The sequence below is a fragment of the Mirounga leonina genome, unplaced genomic scaffold, assembly GCF_011800145.1.
Source record: "Mirounga leonina isolate KUSES-001 unplaced genomic scaffold, KU_Mleo_1.0 Mir_200, whole genome shotgun sequence".
Taxonomy (NCBI): domain Eukaryota; kingdom Metazoa; phylum Chordata; class Mammalia; order Carnivora; family Phocidae; genus Mirounga; species Mirounga leonina.
Window position 1 is genome coordinate 10,227,266 of NW_023270503.1, and position 21,098 is coordinate 10,248,363.

Genomic DNA, 21,098 nt, shown 5'->3' on the forward strand with positions numbered 1-21,098 from the left:
TGGGAGGTAAAAATAGACTTACATTTATTTTCTGTTCTTCATAATCGCAACTGGCCTGGGTTGTGGTCTGATTTTGGCCAATTTACTGCCTGTGTGGCCCTTGACAAACCATTTAAACCCTTTAAATTGTCTTTCTTTAAGCCATTAAACTTTTTTTTATCGTACAAAGGAGGAAATAACAGTATCTACCTCATTTGGATGCTAAGATTTATAGAACTTTATAGTTTATGAAGTATTTTCACAAAGATCCCATTTGATTTTCACATCAACCAACAGATGGGAAATTGGGGGCTCTGAATAAACAGTGAATTTATTCATCCTGCCAGCAAGTATTGGGAGGTGTCTACCATGACTCAGGTGCTGTGCTTGCATTAGGGATACAATAGTGAACCAGACAGACAGATGTGTGCCTTCACAAAGCTCACATTCTAGAGGAAGAAACAGATAATATAACAATAAAGAAGATAACTACACATTATGGTAAATGTTCTGAAGGAAATAAACAAGGATGCGAATTAGAAGGGGAAGGGGGTAAAGCCTACTTCAGTTAGAATGATCCAGACTCTAATTAGGTGATTAAAATAAAGTCTTGACTGAGTTCCAAAATATGAAAGAGGTGATATTCCAGAGTAAGGCTCCAGATCACCTTACGCAGAATTTATAAAGGGAAATGGCTGTGAACATGCTTAGCATCTTTAAGGCCCCAAGGTCAATGTATGATTAAAAAATGCTGAGAGTGAGGAGGAGTAAGGATGTGTGAGGAGATTTTCTTGGGAGAACTTTTGCCAAGGTTTAAGTTCCACAGTTTGGGGGTTATTGTCTAGACACAAGCCAATGAAGGGGGCCCTCAAGTCCTCCCTGAGAGCTTGATGTATGTTTTCTTCAGTTGGTGATAACCAAAGGATAGGAATGTTCCTTTCCTTGTAGAAACCACACTGTCATCTGCAAGGGTATATTCCGTCAGAACTCAACAGACCGGTATCAGTACACTTTACAATATCTGGGTCATTCAGTTCTGAATAACAGTATGTGTGGGCCATCCATCTTACAACCTAAGATGAGCCACACTGAACCCAGATCCTTTCCAGTCTATATCACACCACCTCCACTGCGGTGATGACCAGACCTCACATCCTTCTAGCCCAGTGTGTTGGATATCTCTTGTGCACTGCTTCAAACACTCTTGGCCTTACACTCTTATTTTAATCATCGCTATGGCAACCAGTTTCTGTCAGGCATCTACTAGTTTAGCACAAGGTAACCAGTTTGTCAGGCATCTATCAGTTTAGCACAAGGTAACTTGTCAGAGACTTGCCTTGGACTTGTACCCTAGTACCCTACACCTCTCACTTTTGCCTCAGGGCTTCTTTGTACAAGAAGAAACTCCTGCAGGAACCACCACCCACTGATGCATGCTCAAATGAGAAACATTGGAAAAATGATGTTTGGTGGGGTAATGCTTGACAACAGAATTCAAAGGCTGACAGTTATATGCTTCCATCTCCCATTCCTCAGGAGGGGGTGCTGAGAACATTCCAGAAGGCATCTCAGAAAATCTGAAGGATTGAGCAATCACTCACCCTTTGTTTGCAATGGCCAATTCAATAGCATATATGTGTACTGATTCTCCTTTCTTCCCTGTTCATTCTTGACTAAATCACTAATATATCAACCTCACCTAACGCTCTGCTTTGGGAGAAATCAGACTAACACTTCCATGACTAGGTCTCAGCTCCTGATCTTCCCTGAGCAAATGCTTGAATATCACAAATACATACACATACATAACATGCACATACATCCCAAGAATAAACAATAATAGGACATCTAAATTCAAACAAAAAATTAGTATTTCTCCCCAAAGCCCAGTCTTCAGAAAACAAGCTTTTCTAAAGCAAGCCCCCAATTGTTATTGCTAAACACAAGTGTTTTAGTCTCAGGATAAAACATGTACCTTCAGGTGACTTCAAGGTTTTCCCTAAGAATCACTGATAAGAATCTGCTTTATATTTGCATAATTCAAAAGCCCAAGAGATGACCAAATGTAAATTTCATGCCTTCACCTCTTGGGTGACTAAAAACGGTTTATGGCTTTTAAAATGGCTATTTTCTTTTCCAGCTTCTTGCTTTTAAGGCTACAGGAAATCTTGGGGTGTCCAATCTCAACCAGGTCACCCTTAGGCAGGTTATATTTTACATGGCTCAGTTTGAACTTCCAAATTACTTTTCTTGTGTAACGAAGTGCAAGATTCACAGGAGGATGCACAGCCAGCTGCAAGGAATACTGGGAATTATACCCTCTATTTACAGGGTGGTTTTGTGCCTGGGTAAGAATCAAGGGCTCTCACACGATGTCAGAAGAGTCCAAGGATGTTCTACAACTAGCAGTTTCTGCCACTGCCACCACAAACAGCCCCTCTCCAAATCCAGCCCGCCTGAAACGCTAGTACTAAAGAGCCATGTCAGCCTTGTCCAGGAACACACTTTCTAGGAGGACAGATAAAGTCCCACTTTTCGGTCAGGACTCAAAGACAAATGTAAGGTAAAAAACCCTCCAAGCTCATTTCTGACAAATTTCGCAAAGCAGGCAGAGGAAGGTCCGTGCAGAGGAGAGTCCAGGGTCTCACTCGGCTTCCGGTCTAAGGAAGTATTTCCGGAACTGGCGCGCGGAGCCGGGAACACCCCGGAAGTTATTTCCCTGTTGTCCTACGTAGGGAAGATGGCGGCGGCACAGCTCGGCGGCTCGCCCAAATACGAGCCGGCGCGGGCAGTGCCACCGGACCAGAGCAGTGCCTTTCGCTGCTTGTCGGCCAGACTCTGCGCCCTGCGCCCGGATAACAGCAGCTCCGCCCGGACCGAGATCCACCTGCTCTTCGACCAGCTCATCTCTGAGAACTACAGTGAGGGCGGCGGCGTGGCTCCGGAGGTAGGCGGCGTGCCGGGTGGGGAGGACTCGGGCCGCGCCTCCTGGCCCCGGCCCCGCCCTCAGGGGCCCTAGCGGGTAGCTCCCGCCTGCCGCGCCCGGCTTTTCCCAGCCCGGCTTCGCGTTACTTAGTTCTAGGCTCGCTGGCTCCCTCCGACCGTGACAGTCTCTGCCCTCCTCTATCTGGAAGATCCTGCAGTGCTTGGCAGACTCGCATCTTTAAAACCCCATTGATGACTTCTGCTCTGATAACACCGCAGGTGTCATCTCTGGTCCCACCTTCCCGTCCCCCAGCTCCACTCCCTGCATACAAAACACTTTGTATATAAAATTCACTTCTACCATTTATTGAGTACATAGCACTCAGACCATCGTGTACTGTAATTTACGGTGTACGGTTCTAGGAATCTTACAACGTGGGTATTTTTAGATCGACTTTACTGATAAAAATACTGCGGCACGTAAAGATCCAATGTCCTGTTGCTGGCAAAAGGCAGAGGTAGAATTGGAGCCTAAGGCTGTCACATGCTCCCTGCCATTTTCTGTTCTTTCGTGCTAGCACTTCCCTCTCTACCTCCTGTTTAGAAGTACTCCGACACTGAGTAATGATAATAGTCACATCAGGCCTTGGATACTACTTACTGAACTCCCAGAACTCTTGACCCAGTCATACCCCTGCCTCTGGTGCTCACAGGCACCTCAAACTGGACAGTTCCTAAAAATGAAGTTACATTATCTCTGTAGACACACTATATCCACAACCCATCCCATCCCCCAACTCACAGAAACATGCCCAGTCTGCCAAGTCACACTGGCACAAACACTGGTGTTTTCCCTTTTTCTCCCAGATCTATCCAATTCGGATTCTTCAGATTCCATCTCATAAATATTTCTCATTCCCTTTTCTGTGTTCCCACTGCCAATGCCTTAAGCCCTCAGGCAAGATGACTTTCCTGAACTCTTCCACTGGTCTCCTCAAACTTCTCTTCTGCCTCCTGTTTAGCTCTTCTCCAAACCATTTTTTGTCCTGCTACTAGAGTGATCTTTTCTTTTGTGAGAATAAAACCTGATTAGGAAGGCAAAACTCTGATTTGGGAAGATCTTTAATACATATTGGTAGATGCTCAGAGCAAGTTACAGAACGGTTCATTGCAGTACGACACCAATATAGGGTGAGGAGTGCGTTTAAGAGAGTGTGTACATTTATAGATATAAAGAGTTCACAACAACGAATGGAAAAGTTTACAACAAAATAATAGTGTGTGTCACTAGGGGGTGGAGTGGAATTAAGGGTTTACTCGGGAACTTTTTGCTTTATTGGCACAATTTGATATTTTTCCATCAAAAATATGTGCCTTTCGAGTCTCCTGTCACTTCTCCTTTTGTGCTCTGTGTACAGTCATTTAAAACCTGCTGTTCCTCAAGCATCTACTAGTGTTTCACTCCTGGAATACCAATTCCAGGTCTTTTGCACACTTTATTCCCATTGCTTGCTGTGTCTTTCATTGCTTTGTCTGTCTGGCAGATTTTTAGTCATCCTTCATATCATTCCAAATTATGCTTAAAAATCACCCTTGTGAGGGGTGCCTGGGTGGCTCAGTTGGTTGCATGACTGCCATTGGGTTAGGTCATGATCCTGGAGTTCCGGGATCGAGTCCCACATCCTGCTCCCTGCTCAGCGGGGCGCCTGCTTCTCCCTCGACCCTCTCCCCTCTCATGCTCTCTCTCTCTCTCATTCTCTCTCTCTCAAATAAATAGATAAAATCTAAAAAAAAAAAAGAAAAATCATCTTCATGGGGCTCCTGAGTGGCACAGTGGGCTAAATGTCCGACTCTTGGTTTCAGCTCAGGTCATGATCTCAGGGTCCTGGGATGGAGCCCCACATCAGGCTCCACACTCAGCACAGAGTCTGCTTGGGATTCTTGCTCCCTCTCTCTCTGCGCCTCCCCCCCCTTGTGCTTTCTCTATCTGTAAAATAAATAAATCTTAAAAAAAAAAAATCACCTCCATAAGACCTCCCTAATTACCATTTCCCCACGGAGTTTGCAGTTAGTTCTTTCAACATTTAATTCACTTTAATTATTGGTGAGTATTTCTGTCTTCCTCACTATGAGCTCTTTTTAAAGTTCAGGAATATGTTTGTTCACTTTTGGAGCCCAAAGATCTAGCACACTACTTAGCACATAGTAAGTGCTCCAAACCTTTTAATTCAATAAACATCAGTGGATGAATGAATAGTGTGATTTGCAAATAGGTTGCCCTCTTTTTTTTGAAGAATTACCTAATTTTACAATAAATTTATACAGGTGTCATTTCTGATTTTCCCAGTGGCATTGAAAATATGGTTTGCTTATTTTCTTTTTCTTTTTTAAGATAGGAATAAATGAGTTCTATTCTTTTTTAATTTTTATTTCCCATATAGTTAACATATAGTGTTATATTAACTTCAGGTATACAATATAATGATTCAACAATTCCATACATCACCTGGTGCTCTTCACAAGGGCCCTCCTTAATCCCCATCATATGTTAAAGAAAAAAAAAGAAGAAGATAGCAGGAGGGGAAGAATGAAGTGGGGGAAATCGGAGGGGGAGACGAACCATGAGAGACGATGGACTCTGAAAAACAAACTGAGGGTTCTAGAGGGGAGGGGGGTGGGGGGATGGGTTAACCTGGTGATGGGTATTAAGGAGGGCACGTTCTGCATAGAGCATGGGTGTTATGCACAAACAATGAATCATGGAACACTACATCTAAAACTAATGATGTAATGTATGGTGATTAACATAACATAATAATAAAAAAAAAAATCCCCATCACCTATTTCACCCATCTCCTCACCTGCCTCCCCTCTGGTAACCAGCAGTTTGTTCCCTATAGTTAAGAGTCTGGTTCTTGATTTGTGTCTCTCTCTCTCTCTTTTTTTTCCCCTTTGCTTGTTTTTTTGTTTCTTCAGTTCCACAGATGAGTGAAATCATACAGTGTTTGCCTTTCTCTGACTGACTTATTTCACTTAGCATAATACTTTCTGGCTCCATCCATGTCGTTGCAAATGGCAAGATTTCATTCTTCTTTATGGCTGGGTAATAATCCATTGTATATATAAACCACATGTTTATCCATTTATCCATGGATGGACACTTGGGCTGCTTCCATATCTTGGCTATTGTAAATAATGCTGCTATAAATATAGCGGTGTGTGTATCCTTTTGAATTAGTGTTTTTGTATCCTTTGGGTAAATACCTAGTAGTACAATTCCTGGATCACAGGAATTGTACTATTTTTGTTCTATTTTTAACTTTTTGAGGAACCTCTGTTTTGTTTTCCACAGTGTCTGCACAGTTTGCATTCCCACCAACAGTGTACGAGGGTTCCTTTTTCTCCACATCCTTGCCAACACCTGTTGTTTCTTGTGTTTTTGATTTTAGCCATTCTGATAGGTGTGCAGTGATATCTCATTATAGTTTTGATTTGCATTTCCCTGATGATGAGTGATGTTCAGCATCTTTTCATGTGTCTGTTTGCTTACTTTTTGCTATCTTTAACTACAGTGTGTGCTTTTACATTCTGGAAGCCTTTCTTTGGTTATTTAATTGCACTGTTTACATATGTAGAGACTCTGAAGTCTTTAGCCTGACAAAAACCATATTGAGTCTTTTACTTTTTAGTACACCCCATTTCTGTGGTATCATTTAATTTTTTTTCCTAGTTTCTGCCTCAGATTTCATCTTTCCTCATTTTGAGTGTGAACATTCACTTTCATTTTTCTGTTTGGCTGTATTTGGTGGGCCGGTGGGGGTGGTTCTTCACTTGACTAATAGGCATATTGCCTTTTCATTGTCTTTTTTTTTTTTTTTTGTAGGATGTCTGTACTCTTCTTGTCCAAGCTTGCCGACTGGTGCCTCTTAATCAGAATCATCTTGTCAGCAAAGTGTCTCAACTTATCCACCATTTACTTAACAGATTACAGGTAATCATGTGTATAACCTTAGAATTCATCATAAACTAAACCTTTGAAATGCTATGTCTGTGTTAGGTGTGATAGGCTGATCTTTTGAGAAACTGCAAAAAGCAGTTCCTTACTAAGAATGATATTAAATGTAATTCTGACGAAAAAATTATGCTGCACAATTCTAGAAGTTTGTCCATTAGAGGTGTCCCTTTCTGTTTGGTTCAAGAAACCAATATCGTTGAGGCTCCCAGGTCTTAGGATTTTTCATGGAAGATGTATTTGACCAAGATATATCTAAGAATAAGTTGAAACAATCCCCTGCTCCTTTCCTACCAATATTTTTTCCCCTTTCCCAAAGCTACCATTTTTTGGTCTACTTTGTTCGTCATAAAACATAAGAAGTAGCTTGGGAGCAAGAGGACATTAGATGAAAAGACCCCTGTTATTTATATCAAGATGTGTACTATAGCTCCCCTCTCTCCAGAACCTTTATAACTTCCTAAATAAATCTCATATCTTTTTAGGAACAGTTCAGAAGTTGCGGCTATTACTTACCATAAGATACCACATGAGTACGTGAATGTGGTTAGCACAAACCTTACAATTAGCATTATGCAATCTAAGATTCTTTTGGCTGCAAGAAACAGAAAAGCCAACCTAGAATAGCTAAAAAAAATTTTTTTTTAATTATCTCATGTCAGAACCCCCAAGGGAGGCACTGTAAGGGGCACTTAATAATAAGAAACTTATTTCATTTGCCACCAGTGTATGGGTTTTGGGCATCTCTCATAGTCAGGATGACACCTTGGCATCCTGTATGAAATAAATAAATAACATCCTGCAGAAGCAAAAGAACAATTTATTTTGTGTCCCTTTGATTTAAGAATGAGGCAGCTTGTCCCCTACACTCTCCATCAGACCTCCCCTGATAGCTGCTGGGGAGACCTAGGTCATACGAGAAACCCCTCTACACCCATTGATCAGGGGAATGGTACTACCATGAGTGGCTTAAACCAGGGGTCAGTCTTGACTGCACATTAGAATCACCTGGAGGGCTTAAGCTCCCTAGATGATTACAATGTAGCTCAACTCTTATATCAAAGTTTCTTAATCTCAGCACTATTAATATTTTGGATTGGATGATTCTTAGTTGAGGGGCACTGTCCTGTGCATTGTAGGATTTTAGCAGCATCCCTGGTTTCTCCCTTAGAAGCCAGTAGCATCCCCCCAATTGTGAATGTCTACAGATACTGCCAAATGGGCAAAAAAATCTTATTTCCCTGGGAAATAAGATTGCCCCTGGTGGAGAAGCACTGTCTTAGCTAATTGGGATTTACCCTCAGGTCTCATGTACAAGAGATGAGCACCCAAATAAAATCAGTACTCTGCCAACAGGAGATAGGAGATGAATGCTGATGGGTAAGCAGTGTCTGCTACGTGTGTCTTCCTAAATGAAATGAGGCTATTTTCAAGTTTAGAATTTTTCACACTGATATGGTGTCTTCTAAATGTTTACTGTTCTCAGGTATATTACCTTTGTAACATGGGCAGTTGGAAAAATTCTTGATCACATATGGTACCTACAGCCCTTAGCCAACTTTCTAGCTTTTGATGACAGGTTATCTCAATAATTCATGAATTGATACTTCGATTAGCCTACTTTGTCTCAACAAGATTATAAACTCCTTGAGGACAAGAATATGCCCTCTCTTCCTGTCTTATTCCCTACATCAGGGTGAGACATAATAGCTATTTAGCAGACATATATGTTCACAATGTATTTGTTGAGCATTTATTATGTAGAAGGTAATTTCAGTGGATTGAGTCTTACACATATATATGGATTTACAGCTGCCAGTGTCTGGTTAGCTCAAGGAAAACTTACAAGGACTTGGCCAGGTTCTACTTTGTGTGGAGGGAGTAAGGGGGAGGAAATGAGCAAGGCCGTGGGGCAAGGAGAAGGCCTTGTCTTGACCAAACTTTCAAGGCCTTTAGAGCTGATCTTTTTGATCCCAAAAAGATGGGCTCATGTGCTCTCCTTTTCATAGCCTGATTCAGGTGAGCATGCATGTCCGAAAGGATAAAAATATTTTTTTACAAGTTAGATCATGCATATTTTTTCCTCTCTTGATAGGTGATTGTGGATGAACAAAACCTGGATTTCCTGTTGGCGTATGCTATTTCTGCTATTCAGCAGTGTAGTTCCTGGACACACATGGAAATTCTTCAAGCCCTGGCAGCTCTGGTTTACTGCAATGGCTCAAAATGTCAAAAGGTAGTTTAAACTGTGTTCTGTCTTTCCTTCAAAAGGTTAGGAACACAGGCTCTGAACCAACAGGCCTGTGCTGAGGTTTCTGTCCTGTCATTCATGATATGTGTGACCTTGAGCAACCCTTACTCAACCACTTTGAGCCTCATTTCTTCGTGTATACAGTAGTTCGTCTGAGGATGAAGTGAGACAGTCCTTCTAAAATGCTTAGCACTCAGTAAATACCATTACCATTTTTTATTATTACTACTCTTCAGCTATGTACCCACAACTAAAGAGCTTCAGCAACTACCTGGGCTGGGAGCAGTGAACCCCACTGGTGTTTTGGGGCACATCTTTGCATGCCCATCTGGAAGATTTGCCTAGCAGCTAGTCGTCTGGTACTTAACTGCCCTTCAGTTTAAAAACTGACATCTGTCTAAAGAGTAATATTTTCCTAGAAGCTTTCTTTGACCAACATGAGCTGTTATTTTGTTTTAGTACCTCCCAGGCTTGCTAGGCAAGAGCGGGATTTTGATGAAGTTGAGTGACTTGGCTCAGCCCGACCCTGAAGTTCGGAGAGCTGCAGTACACTGTATGGCAAATTTATGTCTCAGGTATGTGGAGCCAGTAACATCTCCCAGCCATGGTAGGATAGGGCCTCTCGTGGGCCCTTTGTAGGTGGTTCAGTCTGTCTGAAGCCAGAGCCAACTTAGAAAAAGAACCTACTGTGTGGTTCCCATGTGCCTCACTAGTAAGATCATCTTACATTGTTTAATTTTAATATTGCTTATAGAAAAGATAAAGGAAAAACTAGACTAGGACCTTATCCCTAAAATAGGGTAAAAGGAGTCCATGTGTAATATGTCAAGGTTTTGTTTTCTGTTGATATAAATTTTAACCATACTAAGTCTTTTAGAATATAGTCATATGAATTTAAGCTTTGTTGAGGCGTCTTTCAAGGCCAGTTTCTTCTAAGAAATTGGAACCAATCCCAGCCACCCAGTTGTAGATGCCTGCAATGAAAAATGAGGAGCACAGACCTGAGCTGCTGTGTGTTATCTGGTATCTGTATTGTCCAGTGGGTCCAACGTCCAGTGGGTAGGAGGGCTGGCTCAGCTGTGTGACTCTAGCTTGACAGGCCCTGTCTGCATTCTTTCCCCTCTAAACACTGAAAAGCAGAACTAAAAAGGATTTCTTCCTCTATACTTCTTCCACCACAAACTTCTGTAACTTTTCCCTATGGAAACCACTCTTCCTCTTTCCTATTCATTCCATGCTTGTGCTGTCCTGCAGCCATAGTTAATTACCCAGAGTGCACAGTCTTCCTTAATACAGTTTCATCCAAGGGTGTATTCCCACTCCGTTGGTCTGTATTACTGCTGTTTTTAATTCTTACTCTTGCGAGCCTCATTTCAGAGAAGACTGAGTTTGCGTTGCTTTCTTTGTGTGTGTTTTAGTGTGCCAGGGCAGCCATACTTGGAGGAGCCCTACCCAGATATCTGCTTCCGGGCTTTCCTGACCGCTTTACAGTCTCCGAAATCATCTGATATGGATGATATCACGTTTTGCATGGTAGGTGGGGCTACCACTGATCTTATGCCTGTTACAGGTGTGTCTAGAAGCAGCAGAGCAGAGGCTGTTACTGAAGAGTATAATGCTGAATTTGTTTTGTCTAGAGATAATAGGCATACGTGGAATGTTTATAACTTACAAAGATGGACATCATATCTTTCAGGTTTAAATTACAAGACAGTTTCTATTTATTTTGTTTTGCAATTTTAAAGCTTTTTAAAGAAAAGTGTTTTTTTCCCTCCTGACATGAAAGCAATACAATTTCAAACTAGTAACTGTCATTTTATTTTATTTAATTTATTTTTTTTAAGAGAGGGAGAGTGCAAGCAAGGGGAGGGGAGCAGAGGGAGAGAGAATCCCAAGCAGGCTTCACACACCCAATATGGAGCCCGACACGGGGCTCGATCTCACAACCCCAAGATCATGACCTGAGTCAAAATTAAGAGTCAACCGACTGAGCCACCGAGGAGCCCCTAGTAACTATCTTTTAGATGGAAGGGAAAGGAGTAGATTTCAATAGTATCTGCAATATTATTTCTTTTTTAAAAATCTGATAGAAATATGACAGTTTGTTAACATATTTTAAATTCAGAGTGACACATATCAGAAATTACAGATCTGTGATGGCGAAGGTTCCTCCAAGTTCCCTGCTCAGATATAACCACCTGGAACAGTTTGTTCTACAAGCCCCCAAATATTTTTTCTGTACGTAGATGAGCACAGTTTATAATTTTCAAGTGGGGTCATATTAAATATGCTGTTTTACAATTTTATCTCCTTTTTAAAGTGAATATTTCTTGGGCACCTATTGATGTACCTCATGCTTTCTGACTGCTGTCACTGGGAGACCTTGGGCAAGTTGCTGAACTTCTTGAGCCTCCCTGTTCCTTCTCTCTCAAATGGGACAAATGATGCAATTACCTTGTAGGGGTCTTGCGAGCAGTATATGAAATACAGCATTTAGAGTGCTTGGCAGATGCTTGCAGGTATTATGGTTGAGTTTCCCATGTAGCAGAGGGTCAGTTTCTTATACAATCATTGTCATAGTAGGTGGAAATGGAAGTTTTTTTCAGTGTTTCCACTATTTCAGAAAAAGGTTGTGGTCCACATCTTCTCCTTGGGGGGTGGGGTGCGTATTTCTTTAGGATGGTATTTCTTAATGAGAGTGCTGGGTCAGAAGATCAATCTGGATCAGACTTGCCCTCTAGAAACCTGCTCCCACACACATGCCTTTGCCTTTAAGAACTAGTGAGGTTGCTGCATCAGAGAGCTTCCCCACTTCCGGTCTCTGCTGCCACTTTTCCATCCCTATCACCTTCTTCCTACTACAGACCTCTTCTTTTTTTTTTTTCTTGCTCACCGTTTGTACATACTAGCTTATAAACATGTACGATAAGACCACTCTTCCGTGAGGGCACTCTATTCTTCTAAAAAATAATTAGCAGTGGTTCATCAGATCTCTCTCCTCTGGGTCTTCTTTTGTTTTGTTTTTTTTCCCCCTCCTTTTGAATGGTTTTTTCCATCATGTAGAGACTTTTTCTCCTCCAGCCTCAGTGATGCTAGAAAGTTGATCCCTGGATAACCACATTTCCTTTACCTTTAAGCTTGTCCTCCTCTTTCCCCTAGTTGTTACAAAATGCATTAAAAGGTATACAGTCTCTTCTAAATGGGGGTAAGATGAAACTGACACAGACGGAGGAACTTGGAGCTCTTCTGGCTGTGCTAAAGGTAAGGCATTGCCCGTTTAAACCCAAGTCCTCATTATGGCGAGTGTCTTTCCTACTTAAACCCAGGCATAAGACCACTTTACATCACTGCTCCAAGGCTAGCTTTAGGGTATTATATTTTAGGAGAGATCATTCAAATGTTCATATACAAGCATACTTAAAATTAAGAACTGAAAACAGTAAACCTTGTTTTAAGTAAATATATCAAAATTCTAAAACTTTACTTATGAATCTTAACTTAGGAAAGGAATAGGTTATGATCTGTAGATAACTTAATTTTATACTTGAAAGAAGAACCAGGGCTTCCCTTTGGCTCTTGGCCCATGCAGTAGGTGGGCCAGTCAAGATGGCATCAATAGGCTGCATCCTTTGGCTTCTGAGCCTGCCGTTCAGTGGGAAGGTCAGATCAGCCTCTCTGGGGACCCACCTTTTAGTTCAGCCAGGAGGTGGCCTCCGGTCAAAGCCATGTATGATAACTTAGATTGATCATGACTAAAACTTCAAATCTTTCCCTGTCCTGTCTCCCCCAAATATACAGACAGCTAGGTGTGGACATGGATAAGCGAAATAAGAATGATTGATTGGTTAAAAAATTATAGATCAAATGATTGGATAAAACAGATTGGATAAATTTTAAAAATTAATAAATAAAAAACATAAGTAAATAAACTAAAATCAAGCCTAACCTAATCTGGCCAGACCAGATCCATCCAGATGAGATTAAACTCTTCTATAAGCCCTAAACCTCCAAGGTATCAATTTTCTGTCCATTTTAATTTCCTTAATAAGCTTCTGGACATTAATTTGTTCATTGATGTGATCCAGAATATGGTGAATCATTCTGTTTTATGATTAGTTGTGTGTGTGTGTTTCCTTAATCATCATTATTAGAAATCTATGTTTCATGGACTCCCGGGACTAAACATAGAGCTGCCCACAGTGTTATACCCCACTCCACTTCCTCAGTACGATGGGCGACCACCTGTCAAACCACAGCAATCCGAATCCAGCGCTTCCCGACCAACTGCGGTACGCCTGTGTCTGCTTAGGTTTAAGTTGTGGATTGCCTTTAATTGCTTGTTATGTGTGTTTTCTATGATTTGCATCACTACTTGTTCCAAAGGCTCACCTTGAATTTGATTTCAGTTTAGGGTTTTTAGCATAGTAAATTTAAATTCATCAGACTGCTGGAAACACCAGTTAGAGTCTCTTATATTTCTAAGCGTTCTAGACAATAGAACAGATGTAACAGTGGGCATTCATTTTATACCCAAAGCCACACATCCTTGTTCCCCAAATGCTCAAGACCACAGGCCAACCAGCTTTCTCTATAAAAGGCTAATTGGTAAATATTGTAGGTCTCAGTTACAACTGCCAAATTTCCCAGCCTGTTCATATAGCTGCCATCTCCCTTATGTTTCCACTGGAGAACCTAGAGCATATAGATATATGGGCCACGGTATTACATCTAGAAATGTATCCGGTATTACTTTCAAAATGCTTATAATTAGAAATTCTTTCACTCATTGACTGATGCAACATTAACTGAACTTCTGCCACATCCCAGACATTATATTAAGCATTAAGGATATAGACTCTGCTTTTTGGAGTTTGGGAGAGAAGGGGAAGGTGGATAAATAAGCAACTAAAGTGCAGTATTGTGATTTCTTTCATCAGAATATTCACAGGGTATACTGGGATCACATTCAGGGTACCCAGTCCAAATAGAGGAGTAAGAGGGGGCTTTTTAAAAGATGTGTTGGCCAAACTGAGACTTAAGAATGAGTAGAGTACAAAAGGGGAAGGAAAGTGTTTTATTCAGAGGGAACAGAAGGTGCGTAAGCATAGAGAATGAGCATGGGCGTAGCCCATTTGTTAACCAGTAGGCTAGAGTTTATCAGGTGTGTGCAGGGGAAGGCTGGGACACGTAGGTAGCATAGGCCACATCCTAAGAGTCTTATACAGTATGCTAAGGAGTTAGTTTTTATCCTACAGGTGGTAGAGATGAAGACTCTCATATAGGGGAGTGAGGTGATCAGATACACATCTTAGAAAAATCACTAAGGTAGCAAGTAAAAGGGTGTGAGTCTGGAGCCACATTAATAATGCAAAATAGAAGGGATGAGGACCTTCCTCCTCAAAGTCAGGGACCTTGCAGAGGGTGGCACAGATTCCAAAGATATTTGGAAAGGAAATAGGAGAAAGGGAAAAAATTGGCTTTTACTTCGTATCTACAAAGCCCCAGTGCCCTAAAACATGCACTGTATGTGCTGGATTAGCATCTCTCTTCTATATCTAGAGAGGCACTAGCTACGTGTCTTATCTGGAAGAACTGAGAAAATTGTCACTCAAGTCCTTTTCTATACTCTAATTCTGTTGCGGCTGAGTGCTTTCACAGCTGTGCAGGGAAGGTAGCATTAGCCTCATGCTTACAGATGAGGAAGGTCAAGCTAATGAAAGGCTAAGTGATGTGCTCAGAGTCACAGGGGTAGAATATAAAAAGCCAGGCTACAAGCGTGGCTCTGTCGCACACACTTCACGCCTTATTTCCCATGGTCCAGTGGGGTGTGTGTAAGCGCTTAGCATAGCATCGGACACACAGAGTAGGAAATAAGTGCCACTTTTTTCTCTTCTCTTTTCTTCTTTCCTCATACTACGTGTTGGGGACAATTTAGTAGTTACTACATGAGAAAGGCACCAATAGCTGTCATATATACATTTTCATTTGCTCCTAAAATCAGGGTAAAAAGAAAAAATCAAAAGTAAAATCGAAGAAAATCCAGCAAGGAGAAGAGGAAGAGGAAGAATCCAGTGGTGAAAGAGAAGTAGCACCCGTTGCTGGCCTGGGCAGACAGCACCTGCATGAGGGGGATACTCCCTGTTCCTCCTCCCTGGGAGGCCAGAGTTTGCCGGTGGAGGGAAGCGGCACTGCAGGAAAAGACCGAGTCCCCCTGCCCATCCGGTCTGCCGGCTGGAAGAGGGTCAGCAGTAGTGAGTCCGACTATTCCGATGCTGAAGGAGGCATGCAGAGTAAAATGAGGTAGTAGTATTTTGTTATGTTGTTATGCCTTATAATCTCTGTTGCTTGTAAGTTTATAACTTTGCTTAGAAACCTCACTGGTGCACGGGATTTAACTTGAAGATTCATTTATGCGGGCTTTGCGTTACTCTGCATTTTGCCTCGTTCCCTTCATCTGCCTTTGTACATGTGGTCCCTCTGCCTGGAATTTCCTTTCATTCTCTCTGCCTTCTTGCTTTGTTAACCACTACTCATCTTCAGTACGAGCTCAGCAGTCACGTCCTCTGAGAAGCCTTTTCTGACGGTTCCCCCCAACCCCCACCCCAGTTCTGGCTTAGGTCCCTACTCTATGACCCCTTGACTTATCCCCACCTTATTGTTGATCATGCTGTGTTGCAGTTACCTCTTTAACTCTTTGTCTCTGCCATTCATGAGCTTGTCAGGGACACGGGCAGGCTTTATGTCTGTCGGCCTCAGCCCAGTGCCTGGCACATACTTAAGTACTCTGGACTTGTTTGTTGGATAAATGGATACTCTGCAGTGTTTCATATCTTCTGTTGGATGAATGGATACTCTGCAGTGTTTCATATCTAACACTAGTTTCCTGACCTCAAACTGTTGCCCTTTTATTTTCTGTTTAGTTGTGTTTTATATTGTCGACTTTATTAACTTGTTATATAAACAAATTGCTTTAACAAGTTTTGATTGAAAAATATTTTTTTTAATATCACATTGGCATCTTTTCCTTAGGGTTTATTCAGAATGTTGAGTTTCTCAATGTATCATTTGAGTTGGCTGGAATAAATAGCCTTTCATGTCTATATTTTTTAAAACTATTAAGACTTTTTTCTTCCTTCTCTTGGGTAGGTCTTACCAAGCCAAAGTTCGCCAAGGAGCATTAGCTTGCTTTCTTTCTACTATAAAATCGGTAGAAAAAAAAGTTCTTTATGGCTACTGGTCAGCCTTTGTTCCTGATACGCCTGAGCTTGGCAGCCCTCAGTCCGTGTCCTTGATGACTCTTACATTAAAAGATCCTTCTCCGAAGGTAAAAGCATTTAAATTCTCAGCATGATAGTAGGAAGAAGAACTTTACACATCTTCGTTGTTTTCTCTACCTTTTCTGATCTCATCTGAATACAGTGCTCATTAATACCAGCCCAAGTTCTGACTTGAGAACCACTGGACAGGCAGGAGGCTAGAAATGGGCTTATGTGAATAACAGGTTGAGAAAGATCACAGTGAGGTCACCTCCTGCCCAGGGCTCGCTTCAAGCCTGAGCACACTGAGTGTTATAACTTCAGTGTCCCTTTTGAGCTGCACTGAAGCAGCTGTGCTTCCTTCCCTCCAATGAAAATGTTGATTGCGTGGTATTTGTAATAGGAAAAAATTAAAAGTGGCTTAAACACTCAGTGGAATATCTTGGTCCATAGTGGTTATGAAGGAAATGAAAATGTTTATGATGAGAAAACATAAGAAAACTTCTGGTGACCCTTCAAAAGCTCTTATAGGGTCAAGAAAAATAAATGGGCCTCAGTTGTACACAAAAAAATTGCAAATGCCCAATATCCTGAGTAGTTAAAAGTGGCAGAAATTTTTCAGATTGACTGACTCAATAGCAAAGGAGAACCTGGGAGGAAAATGGGAATGAGTGGTGGCAAATAAGTTAGTAATGAAGCCATTCTGGTAATTGAAAGGAAAACTACTATAAAGGATAAAAATACGTAATATTTGAAGAGTCTCCAGCTGAGGGGAGCCCGGCAGTAGCTGAGGAGACGGTGCTGTGGAGCAAGTAGGCCAAGCACAGTGCCCGCACCGCAGCCGCACCCCTAAGGGGGGAGGGGCACGTGAGACTGCGGTATGAGGACAGAGAGGTTATGGAGTCAGGTCTCATGAAAGTGATGGAGTTCATGTCTTTATAATGTTTACATTTGACTTAGAGTGTCATGAGAAATTTTACGTACTGCAAAGTACTCCTTGATTTGGTATCTTTTTGGGTTCTTGGTCTTTAACTTTGGTGAATGCAAGAAATGTGATGAGAAAAAAGTGCTGTAATGATACGACCGAGGGTAGATTCACCTGGAAGCACAGTTTCCACTGATACACTGAGAAACTTTCCAGAGAGAAACGGACAGAAGGAAAGGGGGCTGGCCTTTTCATTCAGACAATGGATTACTTTCAGGAAATTGCAGTAGGAGATGCTACAACAGTTAATCGCAAAGGAGAAAACTTAGAAACTTCCTTTAAGATTTGGCTGTGGAGCAGTACTTGGGAAATGGTCACATTTTTACATGTTGGAAATGTGCTTCAGAAAGCACATCCTGTATGTTTCCAGGCAGCACATAGCAGATTATCAGTACAAATACTGTGACTAATTTGCAAATTTCTTCTATATAAATTCCTCAGTTGTTAAAAAGGTAGATTATTATCAAGGCTTGATCTAAGGAACAAACTATGGGGCATAGTGTCTTCTTGGTACCTTGAGAATTTTCCTGATTTTGAAATTCCGTAATGATTATTTCTCTTTTAGAGAGTTATGAAATGTGGAAACAAATCAAAATCTTGAGTAGTAGATAGCATAACTAGGAAAGCACGGACTGATAAATAATCAGGTTTTCTCTCATAAGGCCAACCAAGAACAGATGACCTTGGCTTGGATATCTCCAGATCTAGAGACCCCGACACAGTGTTCAAATGCCTCCACCCTAAAGGCAACCAACTCTGGAAATGCAGTCAAATAAAATTAACCTTGAACATGTGTGCAGAATAATCAGTTCTGGGACGAAGCCAAAGAAGGGAACATCCAGGTGCTTCGAAACCTCACTGCTACCCACTCCCAGCAGTTACTTCTTTATCACCCTCCCAGAAAGATTAAGACCAAACAAACATGAGAAAAGGAAAACATAAGGATTGACTGAGCTACCTTAGCAGACATTTCTGCTACATCCATAGGTAGCAAAAAAGGGAAAATGCTTTCCAGTGTCATTACCTTTGAACAAGACTACATGTCCAAGGGAGTGAAACCACCCACTGGTGAAATGGAGCACGCTGATGTTTATCAGATTTAAAAGTCTTCATCCATAATTGCAAATATTCAGATAATAAAAACTTAACAAAATGAATTTTCTGGAGAGCCATACCTCTTACGGTTTGCTTGCACATCAGTAATTTCTGCTGAAAGTGCTGATCAGAACCGCTAAACAGTATATGAAATATTGATGTAAAAGGCAGTGAAGCAGAACTTGAATGAAATTCAATGTCATAAATAGCATTTTTTTTTAGGAACAAAGATATGTTAAACAGGGTTTAAGTCAGAACTATGAGAAGTATAATTTGATATATCACATTTTTTATAGATTTCATACCTCAGTGATATATTTCAGTGACATTACTTTTGTTTTCATCTGTGATGGTCATGGAAACATTTTCCCGCTTAGGGTACCAAAGTTAATTGAGCTAAAATTCTTTGACTTTTGAGCATAAGTTCATCTCTCTCCACAACTTGGTTTTTAATTGTAATTGGTTTGCGAGCTGTTGGAATCGTGGTTTTTAATTGCTGTCTGAAGAAATGGAGGTTTAACAACATCTACCTTTTTCAGTTCAGATCAGCCAACTAATCAGGGGTTGGCAAGGTATGTTTTTGTATGACCCATGAGCTAAGAATAGTTCTATGCTTTTAAATGTTTTTTTTTAAATGATATTTCATGATTGTAAAAATTATTCAGATTTCATTGTCCATAAGTAAAACTTCATTGGAACATAGTCCTATTTATTTTTTCTTTAGTGTCTTTTCTACTATGGCTGTGTGGTTGCAACAGAGACTCTTGGGCCTACAAAGTCTAAAATATAAAGTGTGTGCTACTGGTCCTTTGCAGAAAAAGTTTGCCAGCCCCTGATCTAAGTCTTTCTTGGGTGAGCTGACTTCACGGTGACTTGTGCACGAGTTCTTTCTCATGCATGGTCTCTCAAACACAAACGTGTGCGCACACACATAATTTCCTAATACACTGTCAACTTCCTAACTTCAGTGATTATGCTTAATTCCAGAGACTCATATTGCTGTACTACAAATTTTTTTTCAAAGCAATAAATTTGTAGTTTTTTTGTTTGTGAGTCCACTCTACAAAAGGCATGCAAAAATGATTTATTCCTTCCTTGTTCCTTGGAGGTGATATAGTTGAAGATTTTCTGGAAAACCTTTTTCACATCAAACTCAGATATGCTTCATGATGAGCAAATATTTAGATTAGAATTATTACCTTTTTTAAAGATTTTATTTATTAGAGAGAGTGAGAGAGTGAGCACAAGCAGGTGGGGGGGGGCAGAGGGAGAAGCAGGTTCTCCGCTGAGCAAGGAGCCCAATGTGGGGCTCAGTCCCAGGAACCCGGGATCATGACCTGAGCCGAAGGCAGACCCTTAACCAACTGAGCAACCCAGGTGCCCCTAGATTATGTTGAAAATATCTGACTGTTTAATTGGCATTTTGGGGGATTGGCCAAAGAGGGTACAATATTGCATTATTAGTCCTACATTTATCACCTACATTCCATTTTGGTTTAATTGGCTTTCTTTTTATTTCTTTTTTTTCTTTCCTGATTTTTAATACCACAGAATCATCCAAGTGCCAATTGAAAGTCATCTTTTAACATTATAAACACAATATTGCTCCAGTGACCCTTTTCCTGACAAGTACAGCAGATCATTGACAAAGGGGCACATACTTTCCTTTCCTTCTTTAAGGTTACAGTTAATGGTTTTCCTTTCTTTGATTATCAGAGACTCACTGCAGGCAGTGTTCATTTCTGTACCTAAGAATGTTTCTGAAAAGTTGGATCACTAATGATGCCTGCCAAGTTGAATGTACACAAAGTCCCTAATATCCTGTTTAATTAACTTTGAGCATTCATGGATGATGCTTCAGGAGAGCATATAAAGCAGCATGTTTATGTAAAACAGACTCTAGACTCATGTATTTTTTTTCTACCCCATGAGCTATTTCGCTTTCTCTTTTCCCTTGGCCTTATGCTTGAATAAACAAGGCCTCTAATTTTTCTTTAAGTTATTCTCATGTTCATGATTTCAGGTTTTTGTACTGTGGTGTAGCTTAGACTTATTCCTTACTGTAAGGAAACCTAACAGCAATGTGATATAAGTTGTTTTTTTTTTAAAGTGGGGGTGCAAGGAGCCTAGTTCATGGCTACTTTTAGGACCTGATAGATAATCCTAATACCTCTTTTCCTAATGAAAATGATCCAGAATACTTTGAAAATTAAAAACGAAAATAGGAAGAAGGGGATTTGACTCCTGATTATTAACTAACTGATGGGAATCATCCTGAAATTTCAGACACGTGCATGTGCTCTGCAAGTTTTATCTGCCATCTTGGAAGGCTCAAAGCAGTTCCTTTCTGTTGCTGAAGATACCAGTGACCACAGAAGGGCTTTCACTCCCTTCTCCGTGATGATTGCATCCAGCATCAGAGAATTGCACAGATGTCTTTTGTTAGCCCTGGTGGCTGAGTCATCCTCACAGACCCTAACTCAGATAATTAAGGTAAACGTGCCAAGTTATCCATAGGTTCTGGAGGGGTTTTGTCTGTTTCAATTTCATATAATGTTTTAAATTGTCCAAAAGTAATTTGACTTAAGAATATAA

At 41.0% G+C, this 21,098-nt stretch overlaps 1 protein-coding gene across 1 annotated transcript in view; it reads left to right on the forward strand.

The window, feature by feature from the left end:
• Positions 1–2,680: 2,680 nt before the first annotated feature.
• The window catches only part of HEATR6 (HEAT repeat containing 6), a 32,429-nt gene continuing 14,011 nt past the window's right edge, over positions 2,681–21,098 (forward strand). Inside the window, exons 1-10 of the mRNA XM_035026608.1 lie at positions 2,681–2,926; positions 6,788–6,895; positions 9,012–9,152; positions 9,627–9,742; positions 10,586–10,700; positions 12,327–12,428; positions 13,319–13,456; positions 15,169–15,467; positions 16,314–16,491; positions 20,790–20,996. Of these exons, the coding sequence (XP_034882499.1) occupies positions 2,720–2,926; positions 6,788–6,895; positions 9,012–9,152; positions 9,627–9,742; positions 10,586–10,700; positions 12,327–12,428; positions 13,319–13,456; positions 15,169–15,467; positions 16,314–16,491; positions 20,790–20,996 (1,611 nt within the window). The 5' untranslated portion in view covers positions 2,681–2,719. The remainder of the gene's footprint in view (positions 2,927–6,787; positions 6,896–9,011; positions 9,153–9,626; positions 9,743–10,585; positions 10,701–12,326; positions 12,429–13,318; positions 13,457–15,168; positions 15,468–16,313; positions 16,492–20,789; positions 20,997–21,098) is intronic.